At 40.7% G+C, this 25,354-nt stretch overlaps 3 protein-coding genes across 4 annotated transcripts in view; 2 read left to right on the forward strand and 1 right to left on the reverse strand.

Moving 5' to 3' along the window:
- Positions 1-3,765: 3,765 nt before the first annotated feature.
- Positions 3,766-5,931, reverse strand: ndufs6 (NADH:ubiquinone oxidoreductase subunit S6). The gene is made up of 4 exons (XM_023428512.2): positions 5,757-5,931; positions 5,342-5,395; positions 4,939-5,061; positions 3,766-3,903 (listed from the first exon to the last, which is right to left on the reverse strand). The coding sequence occupies exons 1-4, from the start codon at positions 5,898-5,900 to the stop codon at positions 3,835-3,837; spliced, it is 390 nt and encodes a 129-aa protein (XP_023284280.1). The 5' UTR covers positions 5,901-5,931; the 3' UTR covers positions 3,766-3,834.
- A 247-nt stretch (positions 5,932-6,178) lies between these two features.
- On the forward strand, positions 6,179-7,621 carry mrpl36 (mitochondrial ribosomal protein L36). Its single transcript, XM_023428513.2, has 2 exons — positions 6,179-6,308; positions 7,139-7,621. Exon 2 carries the CDS (start codon positions 7,150-7,152, stop codon positions 7,528-7,530), a length of 381 nt encoding a protein of 126 aa, XP_023284281.1. The 5' UTR covers positions 6,179-6,308; positions 7,139-7,149; the 3' UTR covers positions 7,531-7,621.
- A 2,199-nt stretch (positions 7,622-9,820) lies between these two features.
- lpcat1 (lysophosphatidylcholine acyltransferase 1) overlaps positions 9,821-25,354 on the forward strand; it is a 19,796-nt gene continuing 4,262 nt past the window's right edge. For both annotated transcript variants that reach the window (XM_023428592.2, XM_087179923.1), the window contains exons 1-10: positions 9,821-10,044; positions 16,597-16,736; positions 16,915-17,129; positions 18,272-18,384; positions 18,592-18,652; positions 22,403-22,461; positions 24,012-24,046; positions 24,341-24,395; positions 24,540-24,622; positions 24,718-24,843. In XM_023428592.2, the coding sequence (XP_023284360.1) occupies positions 9,946-10,044; positions 16,597-16,736; positions 16,915-17,129; positions 18,272-18,384; positions 18,592-18,652; positions 22,403-22,461; positions 24,012-24,046; positions 24,341-24,395; positions 24,540-24,622; positions 24,718-24,843 (986 nt within the window). In that variant the 5' untranslated portion in view covers positions 9,821-9,945. The remainder of the gene's footprint in view (positions 10,045-16,596; positions 16,737-16,914; positions 17,130-18,271; positions 18,385-18,591; positions 18,653-22,402; positions 22,462-24,011; positions 24,047-24,340; positions 24,396-24,539; positions 24,623-24,717; positions 24,844-25,354) is intronic.

Consider the following 25,354-nt stretch of genomic DNA (forward strand, 5'->3'; position numbering starts at 1 on the left):
ATGTTCATTTTGTTTTCAGCGTGGCTTTTGAATTTTCTTAAATCTGGTCTTTCAAAATAAAGGTATTTGTGTCAAGAGAATCCATCAAACCTGTTAACATGTATCACATAATCATGTGTTTTCAATAATCAATAATCAATTAAAATGATTTGTTCAGATTTACATGTTTGAGTCACAGCAGGCTTGTCCTGAACTCAAAACGTCACACTCAAAACATGGCCACACGGGGAGAACAGAGACAAGTTATTATGACAATGCTAACATATAAAGATGACGTGGTTGCTTGTTAGCAACCAATTGCTAATTTACACACAATGTTAGCATTAATTTGGAGTCATGTTTCTGGCCACCTGGTGAATGTAAGTCCAATATCAATTGCTTTGTTTTGGTTTCTACCATCTCCTGAGAAAAAATATTTGAAGCTATATCTTCTAAATGTTCCACAATGTTCGCCAGCTAGTGGCTAACTTTATTCTGTCTGCTGTTTGCCCGTTTTGGTTGGATTTTAGAGGATTTTTGCACAATGTGAGCAATGAGACTGAACCAAAACAGTATGAGCTACAGCTGTCGACCAGAAACCCAAAACAATGAGCTGAAAGATGCTGTAAATCTCTGTATCACTGTGTGGAACTACAGGATCGGATGATAATTCACTGTAGGTTTCATCAATATGAGTGAAACCTGTCACATTACACATTGTAATATGATCCATTGCTACCATTAAAATATTGATTACAGCCGCTTTGAGAGAATCCCTGAACTTTGTGATATTGTTCTGCACAGCTGGGCATTTATCTTACTCTGTTGGCAGAGGATTTATTTAACTAAACATTAAACTTTAAAGATTAAAACATTTTTTTTTAATTTTTAAAAAATTAAAAATCTAGTTTTGACTAATTCATTATTAAATACCACTTCAACGTTTTCCAAATAATTCCTCTTGGAGAAGGAGTAAAGCGTGAACTTAAAACTGGTTTTAACAGGTACAAAAAGATTTTTGACTGGTGATTTGCTTTTTTTATTTTTTATTATGAGATTTACCTTCAATCATCTCTTTCACTTCTCTTTCTCACACTATTTGCTCCCCTGACCTCTCACACCTTTCTCCCTTTTACTCCTGCTGCCATCACTCTTCTTCCCTTCCCTATCCCACATCCCTCTCCCATTCCCCATCCTCCATATTCCCCCCTCTCTCCCCTCCCTCCCCCCTTCCCACCACTTGTCTCACCTCGACTCTGTCTGCTCTCGATATGCATGCGAGCCACTCAACAGCCAGTCTGACACGAAGGCCTGCTCCCTGGGCCATATAATGTGATTAAGCCACAATGTGTTGCTGTACAGGTCGGGGAATGTTAGACCCACTGTTTATTTGTCTAGCTCACACTTCCAGGAGTTATTTGACCCTTGTGTCACACGGAAGAATGGACACACAGGTGATATAGGCAAAGGGCTATTTTTAACCTTTACATGTTTTTCTAAAATACATTGTTGATATTATTAATTCTATACGGCGTGACTTTTTTCTGAATCACTTCTACTTCTAAAAATTTCAGCTGGAATGTCTACACAGGAAGTATTGACAACTTCAAATTGCTCCTCTCTACACCTTCTGTCTGACACCTATTTCCTTTCAACACTGTCTGTGTCTCTGTCGCATACTCAAACACACAGCCGCACACACACACACACACACACGCACTGGCATACTTATACACACAGCTCGAAGTCTCTTGCGTCTTGTCACACACACTTTGGTTTTCCGGGGCTATCAAAGTGCTGAGTGCAAACTCTCTCCTCCAAAAACTGTCACATGTCGCCAGAGGTGTCTCGCTCCCCGCGGTAACCCTCTGAGCTCCTGGCACAAGAACAAGTCATTATTTCCATGGTAAAGGTCAGAAGCTCTGTCACCTGATTCCAAAGTGGAGCAGAGTGGAGTCGCCCCAAGACAATGACCAAAGGTCAGTTTTCTGTTTTGCCTCTCATACAGTAAGTATGGATTTGAGGAGGACAGGCTGCTCCCAGATCTGCCTATGAGCCCCTTTTGGTCACAGTGGCTTCCACACATGGAGCTTCAGATAATTGGCTGCAGGGAGTTTCATAATGAGCCTCGGGGTCTGTACTGTGACACATCTTAAAGGAGAATTATTTTAATAGGGCAATTACAGCGATGAGGAGGATGTTTTGTGTAGAGTGAGTGATTGTTGTGGAGGGGCGCTGTGTTAAGAAATTCAATGGCATTTAACTCCATTATCTATTGTGTGGCTCAATGGTGAGGAGATTTCCAATATGATTACAGTCTCATTTGAGCTTATCTTAGTCTGAATAGTCTGACCCAACAGTGCAGGTCACATTATACTGAAGAGTTGTATTTGCCATTATTATTTAATATTATGCAGGAAAAAAAGTGGCTAACTGGATGTAGCCAGACTCCTCTGGCGATTTGACAGTTTCAGGTTGAACCCCGTGAATGAGTCCGTCCAAATTGGTTCAGTCCACCTTTATAATCCAGGCTTACTTGACATATATGATATTAAAGAATATTATATCATGTCGGTTGATGCATTTAGGAGCAGTTAATAATTAAAGAGTGCAGTTAAACGCGGCACAAAAACGCAGTGCTGTTTAATTCAGCACTATTCATATGCTCAGTTTCATCTGAAGATTTTGCCCCTGGCAATGCCTCCAACTCAATCAACCACCACCTCTGAACCACTCAGACTTACCAACCGCAAGACCAACCAGTCAGCTCCCTGACACTGACCCGGCTCGCCTGCCTCATTTTAACAATGCACCTCTCTCCCCTTCAATCATCCAAAGTGGTCTGACTATAGATGAGGTTAACTACAGCATAAGCCTCACTTCCAGGAGTCACCAGGGCCAATTATATCAGCCTGACTACTCTTCCCAACCTGAGCTCCATGGTGTGGAAAATGCAGTTCCACTGGCTGCATCACTGGGGACAGAACAGGCTACTGCTGTCTGGAGCCTGAGCCAAGCGCAGGCCAATTTGGCATGCAGAGGTCTATGGAGAATAAGCCTGATGAAATATATATATGATCTTCTTCAAACATGTATTGTTCCGCGCTGCTGTGTCTTATCAGGCTGACTCCCTCCTGATGTCTTCCCGGCTTGGCAGAGCGAGACTCTACAGCGCAGACTGTGGGGGGGCCGATGCACGAGGAATGCTAAGGTTCTCTCAGTTCTTCTTACAGTAAACAGCAGAGACAAGACTTATCTCGCCTACTTATTGATGAGAGCGCTGCAATCACAAGCAATCAGTTATTCAAGCAGGAAAGAAATAAACCCTGCTCATGCAGACAATGCAGCAGATGGCATGTGCACTGTAACATTTATCCACCAGCTTTTTATGGTTCAAACCAATTTTAAGTTGCACTAGAAACAGACCCTTAAGTGTCAGATCTAAAACATCTACCTTTGTTCTGTTCAGTGGGAAACAAAGTCTGGAACTTGGCTTTTATGTCTACAACAAGGAGCCTTTCACTCTTTGTTTGTGTCAAAAATACATCTGCAGCACACTGCTGACCTCTGCCTGTCGCTGTGAGAACTGTATCCAGCTAAACAAAACTGGTTAACTACCACAAAACAGCATCCAGGAATTACACTACTCCAGGAGCAGCAGTTGAATCATTGTCTATATTCTCATTCAAATGGGAGAATCTTCACAAAACTTGCACATAGATTTTTACATATATATTTCATTGTGGGAGATTTTGCAGGTGTTATTAAGAAGAATGAACTCAAACAGACAGACAAGATATAATTTATTAACCAATATGGCAATTTATACAGAGAAGCAAAGACAGAGGAAATGTTTCAGTGATGATGCTTCTGCTTGAACTGTAGTCCACAGTAGCCACATGTACCCACTTTTGTGTCTTTATCCTGAAAAAAAAACCAAATAGTAGAGTTAGTATTTACAATTTGGGACCTTTGCGTAATCTGCTGTTAAAATGATTATATGAAAACGCCACATAAATGCATTTCAAAGATGATACTTTCATGTCAGAGTACAGTCATTATCCATATTCACAAAATTAAAATTATACAGATCATTATTACAGCTAAATATTTCTTCCTTCAATTATTTATGGAAACACCTCAGTATGAATTCACTCATTGAGAAACGCATATGTTAGAGGTTATACATTCAAAGACATGGTTATTGTCAGTTTTCTGCACTAAGTGCTTTCTTCAAAGGTACATAAATGAGGTTGTAATCAGAGTAATGCTTCTAGATGTCTCTGAAAATAAGACTTCTTGGACTATCGGGCCTGCATACTGGTCTGATGTTTCATCTGACAAAGATGACAACATTTCAAATAAGCCACATAAATAATTAAATGTAAACTTGGGAACCTATGTTATTTTGAGCCACATAAACGTATCAACAGATGTTAACTACACACACCAGGGATGGGCCAGATGGCTAAAAGATCATATCAATCTTTTTCAGTAGAAACACGAGTTGAACCCGTGATCACATGATTAGATGTGCATATGGTTGCCTGGACACCAAGCTTGTCACTTCAACTCAAAAGGTCCAACTCGCAAATCTCTGCATCCTGTTTCCGCTCTTATTTTATTCTGAAAATCCTGACCAGAAGTTGTGATTCATACCTTTATGCCGCATTGACACTTCTTTCGGATGTGTCTCCACTCGCCGCTATTCTTCACCCACAATGACCTCTGTCTTATCTTTTAAGTGTGTCCAAACGTTTGGTACTGTATCTAAATGTAGCACCTTTTAATGACATGATCTGTACGATTCGTCTGAAAAGTAGGATTTTCCACGCTATAAGATCAAGAGATGCTGGTTGGCCCTATCACTGACAAGATGCAGCATATCTTTAGGATTTGTCAAAATGGCCTGACAGACCCATTAAACTACTGATGACGTTAGTGTGAGCAGGCTCTTACCAGGTTGATGTAGACTTTGGGGTGGCCCAGAGCTCCTCCACCTCCATCACAGGACACGACTCTGGCCTGAATGTCAGTCACTGGCTCCTCTGCCACCAACTTGATGGCAAAGTTCTTGTTCACCTTGGTACAAACAATATGATTTCTGTCATTATCAGCTCAGTGAAATGAGGTTTATATGGGAAGCAGGTACGCAGCCCAAAGTTTTAACAAACAGCAGACACATTGAGAAATGCAATGGTGCATAATTGATGTTTTGATGATGCCCACATGTTGCCTATCCTCTCCGAGTGCTATTTATTCAATGTGTTGGCATACATCCTCCAATAGTATTGTTAACAGATGCCATTGAAATCAGCTGCCATCTGATCGTTGTTAAGCTTGTTTGGAAGTAACCTCTTACCTCTTTCTGTCTGCCAACGAATCGGGCTCTTCTGGGATCGTTCTCGTCATACACCTGCAGAAAAAACACTGAAGTCATGAACTGGAGTAGAAGGCAATGGCGGCAGATGAACCTATTTTGCTTAAGACTTAGGGGTTCGTTCTCGGTCATTGGTTTACAAGCTCAGACAAGGAGCAAGTGCATTAGCTGTCCTTTCAAACAAAAATATATGTTGACCCTCTTTGGATATTGGAGGTGTTGTAATCAATGGCCGACATTCAAATGCTAAAGAAAAACAGAGGGCTGTCCGATAATGGACTTACTAGCCGCACTGATTCAAGGCTAACGTTAGCTACAGCTATAGCTATGACTATGACGCCAGGCCACTGCGTAACACCAATAAAGGAGAACTGAAGACAATCGCCTTTAATCTTACCTGGCCAGTGTGAGTAATGGCCTCACCGGTGCTAGACACCTCTACGCTGTAACGGTGAGCAGGTACAGCTGACAGCCTTAAAGGTGAAACAAGCACCTTAGCATTTTTAGTGAAGGACAGAACTCTGCCCACTGCGGCCGCCATGTTTACACCAGCCTGTACTTCCCAAGGTGCCTTGCAGAGACGTTTGAAGAAGGAAATTGTGTACCCCGAGTTTTGCCTGCCAGGTTTAAAGCACTTCTACACTGTTCACATCTATGCTAACGGTCTTGCACTTAAGTTTTTGTATATAGTGATTTATTATAAAAGATAACGGGTAAGATTAAGGCCAAGTTGGAGTAAAAGTCTTCTGGTCGCGAGGGAGACAAGACTTGTCCAAAGTCAGAGAGGGAAACTGACCGTAGGCTAAACTGAGGGCTCAGCAGCCACTAACTCAAACCGGAAGCAGTTGAATCCTCACAGGATAGAGCAGCACCGCAGTCGCGTTGTGGCGATTAAAACATAACATTCAGGGGCATAAGCCCTGTTTTAAACTCAACGAATCTCTGACAGGTTTGTTAGCGTTCTTTGGTTTTTCTATACGACTTGAATCATGTTGGAGACTAATGTTTAGTTGGTTGTTTTAATGTCTGGCTTCGACGCTAGCAGGTCAGCTGTGACATGCTCGTCTCCTTGGTGTGTCTCATAGCTATCCGACAGCAACACCGGGCTGTAGTATTTACATGTGTTTATTACTCTAGGAAGATAACTGCTTTTTGAATACACCACTTATTTAAAAGGTCTATGTAAGGCTTCATATGCCTTTTCAATAGGTTATATAGGGATATGGTTCATATGATTGACATTAGTGTAGCTGAGGGGTATTGATTCTACAGTATAATGACACTGAGGGTATTTATATATATATTTATGCTGATAATGGTACAAAACAAAAGTTTTGCAATGCTTCTGAGAAAAACACTACACTACAACTAACTATATACATTGTTGATTTATTTGCTGATTCATGAAGTGTTTCACCTATGAAATGTCATATTGTATCAAACAAAATACCAGTCACAACTAGCCAGAGCCCAAGATGAGGTCTTCAAATTTCCTGTTTTGTTTGACCAAATGTCCAGAACCCAAAGATATTGCATTTGCTATGATTTATGACAGAGAAGCAAGAAATCCTCCAATCTATAAAACTGCAACCTGAGAAATTGTAGCATTTTATTCACAGTTTTGGCTTGATAAATGACTAGTGAGTGACCAATCATTTCAGCTCTATATCACATTAACCAAACCCCAGACTAAAAATATAGTCTTATGTCATGCTATTGCCAGAGCTACATTTTTCAGCTCTAATTGCAAATGAATTATCTCTCTGTCCCTCTCTGCAGCCTTTGACACCATGGCACCCCTCCTGTTAAAGCACCTGGCTGCCTCCCTGACTCGCCAAGTGGCCCAGATGAGCCGGTTGCATCTGACCTTCTCCTCACCGGCAGCTAGTGCTTACAGATGTCTCTACACGCTCACCACAGCTCCCCGCTCACTGCTCCTGTCATCAGCCAGAGTCAAACCCATCGAGCCCCTCTCGCCTGGCTCCTCTGCTCAGTGTGGACCATCTCTGTCGGGACAGTGTCAACATCTACCCTGCATCCAGCCCTCTGCTGGGATGAAAACCAAGAGTGCCCTGAAGAGGCGCTGCAAAGACTGTTTCTTTGTTCGACGGAGGGGACGTTTGTTTGTGTACTGCAAGACAAATCCAAGACACAAGCAGAGGCAGGGCTAAAATGTTGTATGTTGAGTATTAAGAAAATTGATTTGAGATAGTGAATATTTACCATAACTGTTCTGCAATAATAAATTGTTTGACTAAAGAACTTTAATAGCCTTTTTCACTCCTCTTCTGTTTCCCTCTTAACAGCGATATCCAAAAATACATCAGTTTATCACAGTGAAGAAACTGAATTCTAACGTTCTATGGGAAACTCTGTGAGATTAACCTTCCAAAATTAGCACAATATTTTCCCTTATTAAAAAAAAAATACATGCTCATTTAGCAATGTGTTGAAATTATATTGTAAATTACAGGTGTAGGCACATATATCTGTTTGACTTAAAATTAAACAAATGATCTCTTCCTGTTCAGATCATTGCCGACCCGCTATTTACCTTACTTTTCATGCACAGCAACACCTTACACAGCAGTCATCTGGTTATAGATAAAAAACATTCTGCAAAGTGGGTCCTCAGTTACCAAAAGTTATTAGAGCAATGATTCTGTCTTAGTCACCCACTGGATAAAAGTTAAGTCAGATCTAATATTTGTGTATGTTTGTGTGTATGTCAGATTCAGTTCCATCATTCGTCCACATGAGGGAGCCAAAGTAATACATGAACACAGGATCCAGCCTGCAATGAAACACACTTTGTTATTTCTAACCAGTGTTGACCTGTTATAAGTTGTCCTTATCATCCTCTGGCTCCTCTAGGTTAGTGTTCATCAGTGTCTTCACAAAAAGCTGTAGAGAATGTTGTCTTGAAAATTGTCTCCTCTCTGACGTCATGAAAAACTAACTATTTATCCTAAAATCTAAAGCCACAATTTGTATCATTGTATTACTAGTGAAACACAGAGAAAGCATGAAGCACACAACAGCATTGATAGAATGTAACATGCAAACTGGGCAGCCATAAAAACCTGTCTGGTTTCAAAGGTGTTTGGCAACAAATAATGAGGCGTGCGGCTGCTGCCCTGCTTTAGTAGTTTTAGTTAATATTTACTGATGGAGGGACATGTAACAACAAAACACCTGCGTGTGTGCATGTATTCATCTGAAGGTTTATGTCATTAATTTCCAGACAGCACAGCAGGATGGTATAGATCTAATGTTTGCTATTATCCAATGGCATTTCACTGGATCACATGGTTATGGACAAACACACAGTAGAAGCTTCCTGTGTTGCTCCAAAGATGTTACCCTACATGAAGTGTCCTATATAAAGCTCTGTGTGGTTGTGAACCACTGCATTAGTGAGTAATTAGTTCACTTGAAAGAAGTAGGAAGGACTGAGTTCACCTGTGATGAGTGATTACAACTGTGGCTCAGTGAACAACAAAGTGTCCACAGAGGTTTGCATTGCCAAAATGTACGCATACATTTTTGGTGTGGAATTGATAAACTAGTAAGCCGCAGGGTGTAATGTAAATAATTCATCTGTGGTTTTGAGACACAACAAAGTCTGTTTAGAGGGGCAGTTACTGTCATCTAGACAATAAATAAAATAAAAAAACTCAGCAGAAATTGATGGGTGGATCAAATGCAGGAGGAAACTCAGCTTCAAATACATACTGAATCTCAGTGAAGGTCAATCTCACCCCAAACATCTCAAACACACATTCCATAGACTGTCAGAGTCCTTATCATCTTATCGGCTGCCTGTGTGTGTGTGTGTGTGTGTGTGTGTGTTTGAGATGGTATCTCTGAGCTCAAATGTCCACTTTTGTAATTAAGGCTGAGTAGTAGTGAAATTTGTTGATTTTATCATATCAACAAAGCACTGATTCAACTTTATGATCATTTCGTGGGATGTACTTTGAAGTGTCTTGCATTGTACAGACAGGTTTTTCGGTTTTCTAGCCCAGCCTTAGAAATACAAATAGGGCTAACAAAATACAGTACAACTGGCATTAGTTTTAGCTAGGTGTACCAAATAGTGGCAACTGACAGGCACGTGTTTGTAGGTGTGCCATCAGGTTTTCCAAATTTGTTGACCCACCTTCAAAATAAAAGCTGGAACATGAGGCATCCTTTATACACCAGTGTTTCTAAAGATACAAAGCATGATGTATACTTTAACACAAATCTTGCCAATCACCTTTTTTATTCCAACATACAAAGTACACACTGGATTGTGAATACACACTGTAACATCAAACGCTACACTGCACTACGTTGACGGCAGACACCTGAATCTTATTTTGAATCCTGTAACCGGAAGTCGCGTGGTTTCTTCTGGATAGCTTGTTGTAAGTGAGCAGTGAGCACTCCTCCCCTCCAGCATCAGTCTCTCCGCTAGTTAGAGGAAGGTGGAGTGAGTGCCAACGAACACTCTGTCCAACGGCGTAAAACAACTGTCTCAGACAACGTTACGGGACATTTTGGACACGACCTTTTCTTTCTTTCTTTTCTTTGTGGGTGTCATGTTGTCAGCAATGAAGGGGCCAAACAGTCGTCCCTCCAGAATGGGTCGAAACCCCTTCGTACACAAGCTGAAATTCACCATGACCGAGAAGATAAAGGTAAGACAATTAAGGTGACGAATGATGAATTAATTATCTGTAGTTATAGATTCATTCGTCATCTAAAGCTGCCCCCAAGTACCTCATCTATTTTGTGTGTATTTACTACACTTTACTATTGCCCACCTTGTTAGAGCGCACACTTTCTCATGGGTCAGTGACACTCTGGTGATGTAATGTGTTAACATTGTGTCTCAGTAAAACTGGGAACAAGTTTCTTCAAACTTAAGAGGAGAGATAAAATGTTGCAACTATCTAGGAAATATGGTTCTCCTGTGTTTTCCTGGTTATAGTCAGTGATAGCAAGACTCACCTTAAGTGGTCATCAAAGCATGACAACAAACAATTTAAAGAGACAAGAACCATGTGTTCCACAAAACATTCATTCAGTCCCCTCACTATTTGATAGCCCAGTATAATACGGACTACGAGCTTACTTCATTAAGATATACCTCAGTCTTATCTTAGCAGGAGTTTACTCTCCCTTTAAGGTTCTTCAGTTTGAAGATAAAACTACCATATGGATGTACAGTAAATCATAGACTGACATCATTCACTTCATGTCTTTTGTTCAGAGGAAAATATATTTTGCATTTTTGAATCTACAGAAATAATAAAAACTTTTTTTTGTTCACCTACTACATTTAACTGCCTCATTGTGAGTGTTATATGAAACGTGTGGTGTCATTATGAGACAAGCCACTACCCCACATTTTCCTGAATGGATCTACAAAAAGCCAGAGTTGAATCTTGATTGACCAAATTTGCATGTCAGACATTTGCATCAGATTTTGACCTGCACACCTGCTGATAATGGGAAGTGTTTTTTTATAAAGTGCACCGCAAACAACTGAAACCCTGTACGTTATTTTATTGTACTATTCAACCTGCCGTACTGACTCATGATAATCAGAGTAACATGCACTTGACTTCTTCTCGCATTCTCTCGTTTCTAGCTGTTTCTTTTGACTCATTCAGCTGATTGTGCGCACACAGTGTTTTCACGTGGTTGTTAGCACAGCGTTAATCAAGCTGACAGCTGGCCAAATTTCATATCAACTCATTACACAAAACTCATTACTATCAGTACTCACGGTAATCATTAGAATGCATCAGTTTCCAGGATGGCATAAAAAGAGTGACTATTTCTTTGAGTTAGGTTAAAGTCAGTGTTTATGACAGGTAGGAAAGCCGTCCTGTCTTATACTGAAATTCAGTGTAACACATTTGAGGCTCGGTAAAGCAAGAAAGCCGCTGTAGGTCAAACATGAACGTGCAGGTGGAAGTTGAGACCCTGCTGCTTGTTCTACACATGGACAGCTGTGGCTACATCCTAAATCAACCATCAAGATTGATGGAATCTCTCTGCTGGAGGACAGCAGTCAGGCAGAGATGTCTCTTCATCAATCAACCAATGGATCAATGGGGTTTCGTGCCGAGTGATTGGTGAGGTCTGCTGACAGCATGACTGTCCTGGACTCACATTGCTAATGTAGTCTGAGTAACAGGCTGATGGCGTAATATCACCTAGTTGTGTTAGATTTTTTTTTTTTTTTTTCCAAAGCAGACTGTGTAGATTAACTCTAAAGTTCTCCTACTAGCTCAAGTACAATGGAAACAATAAACAAAATACTTTTGTTTAGGAGCACAGTATATTTTTTACAATCATACAGTTAGACAAGAGGAGGAAGTGCACTCCCTCTGCTCTGCCACCATCAGGTTTATCTGTTTCCCCATAGCCTCAGGGCCCAGAGGTGCCTGCTTTCATTCACAGCAAAACACACAAAGTACAAGGCACAGGAAGGCCTTTATGTTGGCAGTCAGTTCCCAACAATTATGTTCCACTGAGACAAGTGGTAAAGCTAGGCCTTTTGCCGTTTCTCTTACCACGCTTTTAAAGCTTCTTCTAGCCACTTCAGTTTGGCTCACTGGATGCTGTAACCATTGTTCTTGCTAGAAGAACAACTTTATTAGTACATGTCTTTGTCAGTTTTTCCTTTGGAGGTTATAGCAGATTGTAAACAGTAGCGTGTCTGTGCCAGATGACAACAGCAGTCCAGTGAATGTAAGCTGGACCATGTGTGTGTCTGTGTCTGGTTCACACCTCCCGCTGCCTGCTTCTAGTGTAGCAGCGAGGTGTGTTTTTCCACTTTTCCAACACGTGTGGACTCTGCTGCTAGTTACACGTAAACAGACACGAGCTCTGCCGGAATAAAAGCATTTACATCACAGATCTACATGACATGCATGTCTTTCAGGGTGTGTATCAGCTTTTGAATGTGTGTGTGTGTGTGTTGTAGAGAGATGACAAGTGCAGCTCAGTGCAAAAGCACACTCCTCCTCCTGGCACTCGGTCTTGCTGGAAATTGTTTTTCTAACTTCCAGCGAACATGATCAGCAGCACTGTAGACCAACTAGGTCAGCAAGTGAAACAGACGGACAGGCAGTAGCACTAATTCCAGCTGAGTCACACATTGCTGAACAGTGAACATCATACAGACATGGCTGCCAACTCTTCAGCTCATTCCTTTGAAATCCAACAGAGCTGCACTGTCCCCAGCGTGTATTGGGAACCTTTTCAAATATCAATAACTTTATCGAATGATTGACATTTTCTGCTCTTTCAGTGGTGAATGTGTAGTGTCTGCTACAGCCCTTTAAAAAAAAAAAAAATTCACCAGCACACCTGTTACTCCAGGGGAAAGACAAATATTTAATGCCAGAGGTGATTAGTTCAAGTATAACAGGTTCTGCTGCCTTCGGCTTTGACCTTGATCTGCTGTACACCAGCAACATGACAAACAGAGGGACAGGTTGAGTGCCTCTTGAGCCTCCAGGTGGAAATCAGAGCACTCTTCCCTCGGCTCATTGAAAACAATTAGCCAGGAGCAATTAGACCTCACTGCAGGGTATAGAGCAGTTAAAAGTGTGCTGGGCCACGTTGCTCAGGGGAGGTGGGTGTTATGTGGCTTGGCTACGGAAAAGTAGGTAATAGCGTGTCAGTGCCGGTCTGACAATAATTTTACAAAATGATTTATTTTGAACAATTTGGACTGGCACTAACATTTTTTTATTATTATCTAATAAAATGCTGGTTAGTGTCTGAATTAATAGTTTAATAAACATGAGCAAATATCTCCTGTTGTTCAACACATACCCAAAATATGCAATTTATTATAAAACCACATTTGAGAACCTGGAACCATCAAATGTTTGACATCTTCTTGAAATACGACTTAAACGATTAATGGATTACAGAAACAGTTGCTAATTTATCTTCTCCCAATCGGCTTATTGATTAATTGACTAATTGTTGCAGCCTCAGGATCAATACAGAGCATGGTTAGCACAATAGTTCCAGCCTTTTCCTGATGGCAGGTGACATCGTCCCTCATCAAAAACTGGATCCTGGATTCCCATAATGCAACAAAATAGCTAAGAGATAGATAATTAATTAATTAATTAATAATAATTCAAATAAACTTTAAAGGATGATTAGATTAGATCGTGTAAAACAAACACTTTCATTGAACCTTATCGCTCTGCAAAATCCTGTTATTCAAATAAGCCTGATGGCTCCCTGGCTCTGCTTTATGTCGCTGCCGCTTGGTGAGGCACCCGCTACCATTGTTGTGTCTGTTTATTTTAAAGGTGATGGTATGTGCCAGATGTTTGTCTTTTCATGTTATGCATGCTTGTATGCTTGTATGTATGTGTTTGCGTTAGATTGCAGCTGACTGACATATACGCCGTGTGTGTTTTTTAGAAAGCGGACGTGCTGTAGGATGAGCTGAATGACTTAATGGCCCCTGACAGCTTTAATGGTGCCACACGTACAAACAGAAGGTGTTTGTGTTTGTGTGGCAGGAGACAATGGGACCATCATGCTTTCCCAGAGACTTCTGAATATTTAACACACAACAGAATGGCTCTAAAGCTTCCCCTCAGGTCAAAAGACATTTGCTGCTCTTTTGTCTACATAACCATTAGCAGTAGAAATGAGGACATTTGCTTTTTGCCTTTGTACCTTTCCTGATTTCACTTATGTACAGTACAACATCCTTTTGGTGACTTTTTATTATCATCTTCTTGGATTGTATGAAGATTCAATGTGTTCAATGTTAAATTAATATATGAGACATTCAGAAATGATGAAACAAATAAATTCAGAGAAAATTTAAAATATAAACTTGGGCTAAACAGTTAATCGAAATACTATCAAAATTGGAATATGGTCAAGTGCAATATTCAAATCTCAATTTTTTTCGATAAAGGTAAAATATGTCACACAACACAGCATAAATGAAGCATTGTGGTGCTACAGAGATGCCTCGGCCTCCAAATCATTCTCCAGACATAAAGGAACGTGCTTGTTTGGTACAAGTAATATCTGCCTCTTACCAGAACAATGCCTGTGAGATCCAGTACAGTTACAATGTCCCGTGACTAGATCAGGACTCTTCCCAAATAGATAGATAGATAGATACATACATACTTTATTTATCCCCTAGGGGAAATTCATGTGTCCATGAACTCATTGTTGTTGATAATGATAATTATCAACAACAATTTTATATATGTATATATATATATATATATATATATATATATATATATATATATAATTATCTCAAAAATCTCAGTAAATATCACATTTATGTTATTATGTTTACATATTTATTTGAGTATAATTTATAAAATGAGCACATTATTTCTCAGATTTTCTCTTCCCTCAGAGCCACAGAAGGCAATATAAAACCCTTATTTACAGTCTGAATAGTGCTCCTCATGACAAGTGAACGGGTTGTCATGTGTAAAGTTGTGTTCCTTTAACACTGTTAATATCTTGCAAAGGAGGAGCCGAGGCTTTTGAGAGAGGACTCATTGCTAAATTTGGATGTGTAACAGAAACATAAAGAGTACAGAAACAATTTATTGCACTCGGAGAAAGTTGCTTTTATATTAGAGTGACGACGTGAGCCCAAAATACACTTCAGTGTATTTTTATCTCCAGTGTCAAAATACACTGAAGTATATTTTTATAGTGAATTTCAAAGCAGCGGATGGTCTGCTAGTGTTTTATGCTGGTACATAAAACACTATAAATCGCTCCCCTCTGCCCCGCCCCAACTCATTCTCATGCCACCTCCTGAGAAAATGTCAGCAGATCCTCCCAGATGGATTCGTTAAGCTCTGATGATGAGTGCACTGTGCGTCAGGCCTGGGGGTAGGGAGGGCGGGAAAGGCGTTAAAGCATCATAAATCAACCCCATTGCTGTTTATTTATTAATACGGCCCTGCAGTGTGCACCTGGGCTCATCCAGGGAGAGAAATGCACAAGGAAGAAGGGAAAGATGGGACAGAAAGGGAGGAGGTTAGATATGATTCCCCAGAGTGATGACAAAAAGCACAGTGATGCAGAGGAGGGGGAAACAGTTGAAGGGAGAGCAGCATGATAAATGAAGGTGCAGCTGAGCAAATACACATAGGGAGTGAGAGATTGATAGATGGATAGATGAGGAGAGGAATTCCTCTGAGACCGGAGAGTACTGTAAAGTGTTCGCGGAGGCTGATGAGAGCGGAACGAGGGAGCGCGATGGAAGTGCGGGATGAAGAGATCGAGTGGGGGGTCGGACAAGGAGGAGGAAGGAGCTTAAAATGTCACGCAGTCTGAATTTACAACGTAGGCCGTGACATTGTGACCCTGTTAGTGCACACACACAACATCTCTCTCATTACACAGTAAGAGAAAAGGCATGACGGGTCCAGTCAGCTGACTTCTCGTTTCTCACTCTGGCTTCAATAAACTTTATTTCAGTGACTCAACTTTTCATTCATCCTGTGACAGATGTCAACATCATGCTCGACAGATGTTTGACAGTGTTGTGAGCTGTTAAAAACAGCATTTTTTACATTTCAAAAATAAATTTACATGAACTATTTTGTTAATGTTATTATGAGACATAATATCAGCATAATCCAAAATGGGTAACTTTTGTTGTGTGACGGGTGTTTGTGTTTGGATGTATAAAGAAAGTCTATGCAGGATCAAAATCTACTGAAGTGAAGACTAAAGAGTTTGTGTGTGTGCTTGTGTGTGTGTGTGTGTGTGTGTGTGTGTGTGTGTGTGTGATGGTCTCCACTTTTGTACAAAGGCCGAGTAGTAGTGAAATTTGTTGATTTTATCATATCAACAAAGCATTGATTGAACTTTTTGAGTGTGTTTGTGTGTGTGAGATTGATAGATGGTTGTTTGTTCCTTCCTGTAGGCACAGTTGGAATGTGTGTCTCGTCCTCTTGACCCTGTGGGATGTGTAGGCGTCTTCTTACTGTATAGGAATGTACGGCATGTTAAAGAATCTTGAGATGTTGTTGTTGTTGTTTGACAAGTGGCTGAAAAAGCAGCAGGAATGTATTGTGAATAATAGCTTGTGGAAATACAGGAGAGTGGTAACAGTGACTGTTCATTTCTTCTTTCTCACATTCTTACTCTCTCTCTTTCTCTCTCTCTCTCGCTCTCTCACTCTCTCGCTCTCTCTCTCTCTCTCTCAGATAGGACTGATGTCGGTCACAGTGTTTCCTGTGCGGCTGCTGCTGGTGTCCTTCCTCATGCTGCTGGCCTGGCCCTTCGCCTTCACAGCCTCCCTGGGACGTTCCGAGTTTGTCATTGAGCCACAGTCATGGTGGAGGAGGTGTGTGTGTGTGTGTGTGTGTGTGGGTGTGGGTGGCACTAAGAGCTATGGGATTACACAGAAACGGAGCAGACCTTTTGTGAAACAAAGTGTGATCTGCTGTTGTTAGTTAAACTGAAACACTGAAAATTATTTATATTCCTGCTAAGATTTAACATAAGCTATCTGTGTGTCCCAGGTTAATAGACCTGTGTTTACGAGTGATCATGCGAGCCATGTGGTTTTGCGGAGGTTTCCACTGGATCAAGGTGAAAGGGGAACGGGCGTCACCCTCTGAAGTTCCCATCCTCACTGTGGCCCCACACTCCTCATACTTTGATGCCATCCCAGTCACCATGACCATGTGCTCTATAGTCACGAAGCTGGAGAGCAGGAGCATCCCCGTCTGGGGCAGTGAGTTAAACACATTTCCGTCCACTACAACTAACTAACTTTACTAAAATTAATAGTGCACTTATGTTCCATAACAACATACAGCATTTTTTCAATTGAATGCATTTAATGCCAGCACACACGGCAAAATTCTGTGTAGACGAAGAACAAACTGTAATACGAAAAGATGTAAGTCAGCCCACATTTTATTGCATGAATTAAATTTTTTATGCTCATTTTGAACTTTTTAAATCACTGTAGTATGTTAAATAAATAAATTCAGATGCTGAAGTTGGTTGGCTAAAAGTTGAATGGTATGGCTTAAAAATTTTGGGGTCTAATTAAAAAGTGGCGCCTATAGATTTGCTGGACAATGTCAGAAATGATCATTGTATGATTTTCTACACAAAAACTTTTTGTTCTGACTGGTTATAGTAACTGAAGCAGATGCATTTTTCAGGAGTATTTTACTACATTTAAATATGATGGTGCTGTTAATAACTCACTGCATGGAAGAGAATTAGTTTTTATTTATTTAGTATTTTAATGATAATTTAAATAATACAGTTACATATTTGAAATGTAAAAAATCTGTTATTTTTTTAGTATTTAAAAGGGTTTTAGAATCTGATTTTGAAAAGATCTGTAACAGAAAAAAATCGAACAAATTATTAATAAAAAAAAAAAAAATCCATTTAATTCTATTAATGAAAGCAACATTTGAGTTGTCTCTGTCTCAAAATGAACTTACTGTTTACTGTCAACTCTGGTGAGCAGTTTCTCCCTGCAGCATTAACTACTAACTTTTAGAAGCAGTGGGAAACATAAATATGGGTATGTTTAAAAAAAAAAAAAAAAAAAAAAAACATAATTGGAAACAGTGATCCTTAATTCTACATAATGCCTCACTGACTCCTTAACTGTTCCACATGCGTCTCTGCACATGCATCTGTTTTCCTTTGAGTGCTGTTTGCATCCTGGTTTTTCATTCTGAGCTAGAACTGCTTTACTATCTTAACACGATCCTTATGTAACCACATATCAGTCAAGGGGATGTTTAATCGAGGCTAAAACCCTATTAGCTTTTCTAGTTGAAAAATTCTTTAGATGAACGTAACTTTGGCAAACATCCAAACTGTACCTCTTCATCATCGTCTTCTCAGCTCTGATCAGCTACATCCGGCCAGTGTTCGTGTTTCGCTCAGACCAGGACTCCAGAAGGAAAACTGTAGAGGAAATAAAGCGGAGAGCACAGTCTGGAGGGGAGTGGCCTCAGGTATGTGAATGCGAGTGTGCACATGAAGACATACAAACACACACACACACACACACACACACACACACACACACTTGTTGTTTTAAATTGGCCTTGATCCGTGTAAACTGTGACACACTGTGTTTATGTTATCACCTTACAATTCTCATGTGGTGTGTGTGTTTGTGTGTGTGTGTGTGTACTTTAATGTGTATTTGTTTGTTCCAGATCATGATATTTCCAGAGGGGACGTGCACCAACAGGTCAGGTCTCATCTTATTCAAGGCTGGTATGTGTTCAGACCCCTTCATGCTTTAGGCTGATCTTGAAACCAGGTGGAAGGTGTGTGCGTGTGTGTGTGTGCGTGTGCGTGTGCGTGTGTGTGTGTGCGTGTGTGTGTGTGTGTGTGTGTGTGTGTGTGTGTGTCTTAACCTTAAGTCAGATAGCATTAATGTGTGTTGTCATGATCACTTATCATTTCATAGATGGTGCAAAGATTGCAGTGACACTTTACACCGTAAACCTTTGGCCACTTGGGGACAGTGGAAACAAGCTGTGAACACAAAAATAACTCACAGTATCATCACCAAGGTGATAGAGTGAACATGTTAGCCGGCAGTTGCTTAATTATAAATCCAGCAGTTAGGCAGCAACATAAGCTCTCATCTGGAGTTGTGGGGTGGACAGCAAACAATGAGCTGCAACTTGCTATAAACCTCTGTAAAGCCAAGGGGAGCTGGTGACTCGCCCTGTATGATGATGTCAGTGATGTCGCCCCTGTAGGAAAAATCACTATTAGCAACCGCTTTCATCCTGTTATACATTGTTGTTATGAAAATATTGATTATAACCACACTAAATCTTCCGCCATAATTATACCCTTTTATTGCAGGAAAACCAATCTTATTCTTTTAGTGGAGCTTTGGTTGCAGCCACATATTTTCCTGTTTTTCCCAAAGGTCGCCTTCTCTATGATCATCTCTATGGACCCCAACAATAAAGTTAGCCCTTTATATTAAGGTCAGTCAGTTGGTCAGTTGATCAGTCCACCACTTGCACGTGCATCCATCTTCTGCCACTTACTCTGACTAGTGTCACAGATGTCCCCCCCCCCCCCCCCCGCAAAATTTTCTAGCTCCTCCTGGGGGATCCACGGTTGTTCCTCAGCCCTGTTTAGTGCTAGTAAGCAACTCTTAGCAGTCTGACATGCTAAACTAAGATGGTGAACATGGTACACGTTATACCTGCTAAACATCAGCATGTCAGAACTGTCACTATCAGCGTGTCCACATGCTAATGTTAACATTTAGCTGTAAGCTTTGCTGTGTGTGTTTACAGCCTAACAGAACTTTTAGCATGGCATTAGATTCTTGCACGTCCACACAGGAAGTGTTTCAGCCATGTTTTTCAATTATCTGTGTCACGTGCGTCTGGTGGAACAGATACGATTCTCTTTTCATCAACCCAGCTGTCTACTCTCTACACAGGCTGCTTAACACCTCGTAACTACAGCGTATTGAGCTGTAAGTGCTGTGAAAATGTGGTGACCTACACTTAATACTGTACTTGAATGCATCCTATGTAGACACACACATAACACTGAAAATATTGTATACTGCAATAATGCAAAACCACAGTTCTGAAGGTTATAGTCTTGTTTTGTATTTATTTTATATGTGTTTAGGTTACAAAACCAGAATATACCAGTCGGTACAGTTGTTGGTTGATCGCAAAATTGAGGTCAAATGAGGGTTATTATCCTCCACAGCTGCAGGTACAATGTGCAAACCACAGCTCAGCAGTATTTGGCTGTGTTTTTTGGTAATTTCCAACCAGGGGTGTGTCTACATCTTCATAGAGAGACTCTGTGTGATCACTTTGTTCAGCATTCATTTCGTTTAGTGTGCCTGGGCCTGTAAATGATTATTAATGCATGAAGTCGGCTGCATAGCTGCCAACTCCAGGTGTAGATGTCTGAGCAAATTAATTTTATACTTGGCCCAACAGGTTTAGAGGTTCAGTATCTTGTTAAAGGACATCTCAACAGGGCACCTAACTGCTGCACTCATCTTTCTGGGCTTGTTTTTCTGCTCACCTCTCTCTCTGTGTGTGTGTGTGTGTGTGTGTGTGTGTGTGTGTGTGTGTGTGTGTGTGTTCTCTGGCATTGTTCCCTGCCTGCCCTGTCTAATCCCCTTTCTTCCAGTCTGTAATTCTGTCATTCCCAGTAAGCCCTGTTGGTCACACTCTGCACTGATTTGCGTGCGTGCATGCGCGTGTGTGTGTGTCCAGCTTGATCCGTCTGTTGTGTGGTGCCAGTGCTCTCTGGATGTCTCCTCTAGTTTTGTCTTTTCTCTGGCTGCCAGCACAACAGAGTGTATACGTGTGTGTGTGTGTGTTTTAAAGGCCATTGTGCCACCTGTGCATGACGTGCTTTACAGATACCTCCAGTCTTTTTCTCATTTCAAAAGACTTTTTAAAAGAGCAAGCACTTTTATCTTCACCCTCTCTCCCTGTCTGTTGTCCCACATTATTAATCAGAGGGTTGACCCTAATGCTAATGCATGTGCTGCTTGACCAAAATGTGGGGCCAATGTTGTTTTATTTCCTGGTTTCTTGTTAATTATATCTGCTCAGGTTTAATACGCATGTTCTACTTTGCATCTAATCTAATTCAGGACAGGCATGTTCTGTGGTGTGGGAGCTTTGACTTCACCACCCTCATAGGTGTGATGTTAAAGGAGCTATTTGCAAGTTTTGCTATTGCTACATAGCCAGCGTTAGCATTAACAGCTGTTTACTTACCAGTCTAGAAGAAACATTGCAAGTTCAGCATCAAACCTCATTTCATTGACTCACTTTTGTCTCTATCACATGTTTTCTTCTACAGAAGTTAAAAATTACAGCCCAGATCTTTTAAATGTTACTTGTAATTTTACTTGAATCAGCCATTGCACAACTGAACATTACATCTTGAAGACACTTTCATATTGAAAATATTTACGCAATATATACATGACATACATGAGTTAAAGCTGCATTAATCAGTAATTCTTTATGAATAATTTTAAAAATGGTTATGTATAATGCAAAAAGGGATGGCTTGTAGTGACAAAACCACAGATATTATCGCCCAACTCTGCAGTCCCTGTTGGCTCTAAGGAACATTTTAGCATTCTTCAGCTCATTGTTTTGGTTTAACAGTCCACGACTTCACTGTTTTTGTTCACTGTTCTCATCAACCCTGTCTCCAGCAGTCGCAGGCAGCCACTCTCAATGAATAAGCTTTGAGAAACCCATTGTACCCTCTTCCCAGCACCAGAAGGCAGACAGACAAAGTTAGTGTCTAGCTAGTAAACATGGTGAAGCACTGAGAGACTGAAATAACCACATATTTTCTTCAGGAGTTGGTTGAGACCAAAATAAAGCAAGAATAAGAGTGAATATTGGACTTGCTTTCAACAGGTGTGCACAAACTACACTTCAAATTAAAGCCAATGTTGCTCTGTATCTGGATGTGTAAATAGTTGCCTTTAAAGCTTGTTTCACTGCCCCCAAGTGGCCAAATAAATCAAGTAAGCCTCTAAGGTTTAAGCCTTATTTTCATTAGTAATATTAACATACCCCATTCTAATCTGTTCAGCACTGACACAGTAACTTCAATAGGGCTTTGTCTAGTAATAAATAGTGTATGTAACTTCTATTGGCTCATCTGTCATCAGCAGGACATTATAGACTTTGAATAGAGACCCATTCTGCGGGGGCTGGAGGTTACCCTGAGGTTGTGAGCTTGTCATTCATGCAGTGCACACGACTCAGCCCCATGCATTGTTTTCTCTCTGCAATATTCAAGTCAGTTGAAATCTGTAGAAACTTCTGTTGCCAAAACAATGTAGTACTTTAGTAAATGAATATAAATGTGGCAGTAATAAAAATCAAATACTGATACTTTCATTTACTTTTTTGCTCTTGATGCAGTTAATATTTTCTTTCTCTCTACTATTGTTCTCTCACCACCTCCCTCCTCTCTTGTCTTTCTCAGGTGCTTTCATCCCAGGACTCCCAGTACAACCAGTGGTGCTACGCTACCCAAACAAACTGGTAAACACCCTGCATCCAGTCCTCCCCTTCCCGTTCCACTCACTTTTCATACATTTGACACCTGTGACCTTGGACATAGTTCAAGTTTAGACTCCACATACACATACACTGTGTACACACACCTATACATACTGACACACACCTGTGACGTAATGGTTTCTTTCCCTCACGTTAGTATGTGTTTCTCTTGTGTTGAATGACTTCATGTTCTAGTAGGATGATATTTCATTCCCCTCTTTCTCTGTCTCTCTTTCTCATGCACGCACACACACACACACACACACGCACACACACAGGTGTCATGTCTCTCTCTCGGCACCTGTCCTCGCATTCTCATGAATTATGCAGTTCCTGTTACCTACTTTTCCTTTGTTTCCCTAGAAAGCTTTTGTCTGTTTCCTCTTGTGCTGAGTTTAGTCACTGTGATGACTTCAGTGACAATGTGGCTCTACAAGGAAGTTTAAGTGAGGCAAAGAAAACTTGAATAAATTGCACTAACAGGGTGACTTGACCTCAGTTTGTATTTTCCATCCATTTCCATACGTTCATAGAGCCGCACTGCAACAGGAAATGGAAACAACGGTAAACAAACTACAATTAGCCACAAAATGTGTGAATAAATTACACAAAATGCTGATGGTTACAGAGCCAAATCAAAACAAATTTCGCTGCCTTCACTTTCTGAACTTGACCGTGCAACACCAGCAAGCGTGAAGAGAAGCCGATAGCAGTAGTTGAAAAGCATCCGCATGTCCTGCATGGGCCTGTTGTAACTGTGATGTTATCTGAACGGTCTTGGATTCATCTGTGTGCTGCTTTACTACACCTGAGCTGTGTTTACACATGTTGTTTGGTTTCCTTAGTCCAAAGCAGAAAATAATACATTGTTGAATTTAAGCTTAAGGCAATTTAATGATCTGATTGCTTTGCCTTATTATATATGAACAAATATATGGAGGTAAATATAAAGACACATGGGCTGACAGCTTGGTTCTCCTTCCTAAAGCACCCACAGTGGCAAATCGGAAAACGTGTGACAACCAATCATTTTCCGACTAAATGATGACAGAGGCATTTTTGCATATTTATACCCTCTTGAAAATAAGTTCACAGTTAGATCTCTTTTCTCCCAGGCAGCCATTGGTTTGGTTCATTACACTATAATTTTATCAGTTCGCAGACTTAAACCTTCTTTGAAAGTTACGCTCTTGTCTTTTAGTGCAGTTTTTAATTGCAGTAATGTTTAGTTAGAAATTTCCATCTTGTTTCATTTCATTCATGAATCACAGAGTCTGAGAATCTTCTCGGCAGCTCAGAGGTCTGGAACCAGGGTAAAAGAAAAAAGTATCAGGTTCACAGTATTTAGACATTTATCAGCAGTGATTACTAGTATGTGACCTTAGTAAGTGACCTTCAATACAAACAGACACAAACAACTGGGAAGAACTTCAGGGAGGTCGGGGAGTCATTGGACCTGTATGAAACTTGCATCAGAAGTCTTCCTGTGTGTGTTTCCTGAGCCGTTTCCTCCTTCTCCTTCCTCTCCACAGGATACTGTTACATGGACATGGCAAGGTCCTGGAGCGTGAGTGTTTGTGTTTTTCTTTCACACACATACACACTTGCATGCACCGTACATAGCACATGCGCACACACACACACACTCTCAGATGCAGCTCCTAATGCCTCCTGCTAAGTATGTGGCTAAAACACTAGTGACCTGTTTTCCACTAAAAAAGGAGCGTGGTATGTTGCTGTAGGGGAACTTCCATTATCTCCAGTGCCATCTGTTCAGTCTTGTCTCCATCCATCATATTCATTTTCTCTTCGTGATCCTTTCTCGTCATATGTAGACGAAGTCAACTCTTCTATCTTCCAGGTTCAAGATCCTATGGCTCACTCTGTGCCAACCTCATAATCCTATGGAGATTGAGGTGAGTGGTTCAGAAAGACGGACGTCAGTAAAACTTTATTTTAGTCTTCTTTCCAGACTGAGAGAAATATTAACTTGATATGTGTGCAGATCAGTTCACAGTTTAATGACAGGACATGATCAATTTTTTATTCTTTCTCCTTAGTATTTGCCTATTTATACTCCATCAAATGAGGAGAAGGAAAACCCCGCCCTGTTCGCCAGTAATGTCAGAAAGCTCATGGCCAAGTAAGTGTGTGTGTTAGTGTGTTTATATAAGTGTTTGATCAGCATCTGACACACACATATTTAGGTCCTCATGAACGTTTCCTCTCTCCTGACAGGGCGTTGGAGCTGCCACTCACAGACCTGTCCTTCGATGACCGTGAGATCAGCCTATCGCAGGGCCCGCTGCGCATTTATGACTACAGCGGGCTGCTGGAGTTTAACCAGCTGGTGTGCCGCTTAGGGTGAGTGGAGGGAGACTGGACTGACTGGTTGGGCTGGGTACAGGGTCTGTTGTCATTTCAAGACGTTTGGGAATTGAAGGTGAAGAAACACTGACACCTAATGGTGAGAGGGGAGAAACACACATACACACACACACACACACACACACACACACACACACACACACACTGGGAGGTGTGTTCTTTTCAAGACTAATATCAATCAATCATTTCAAATTAAAGGAGAAAAGGTTTGGTGTTATACAGCACAAATGTTCTGCCAAGACTGAATATTATTTAGAGCAACTGCCACAGATATTAGTCCTCTCCAGTCAGGTTTTATATCCAGGGAATACATTAAAATATCAGATACCTGTGAGCATATCATCTTATTATTTGGTCAATTAGAGAAGATGTGAGTGTTATAAAGAGGTAATCCCACAGGTTTTTGATGAAAGAGTATTTATAAAATCATTTGTCAGCATGTGTTTTTCTCATTTGAGCATAAAATATTGTAGCCACCCCCCCCCCC

This window comes from Seriola lalandi, unplaced genomic scaffold (assembly GCF_002814215.2).
Source record: "Seriola lalandi dorsalis isolate HSWRI2012SDOR001 ecotype SW California unplaced genomic scaffold, Sedor1 jcf7180002054879, whole genome shotgun sequence".
Classification (NCBI taxonomy): domain Eukaryota; kingdom Metazoa; phylum Chordata; class Actinopteri; order Carangiformes; family Carangidae; genus Seriola; species Seriola lalandi.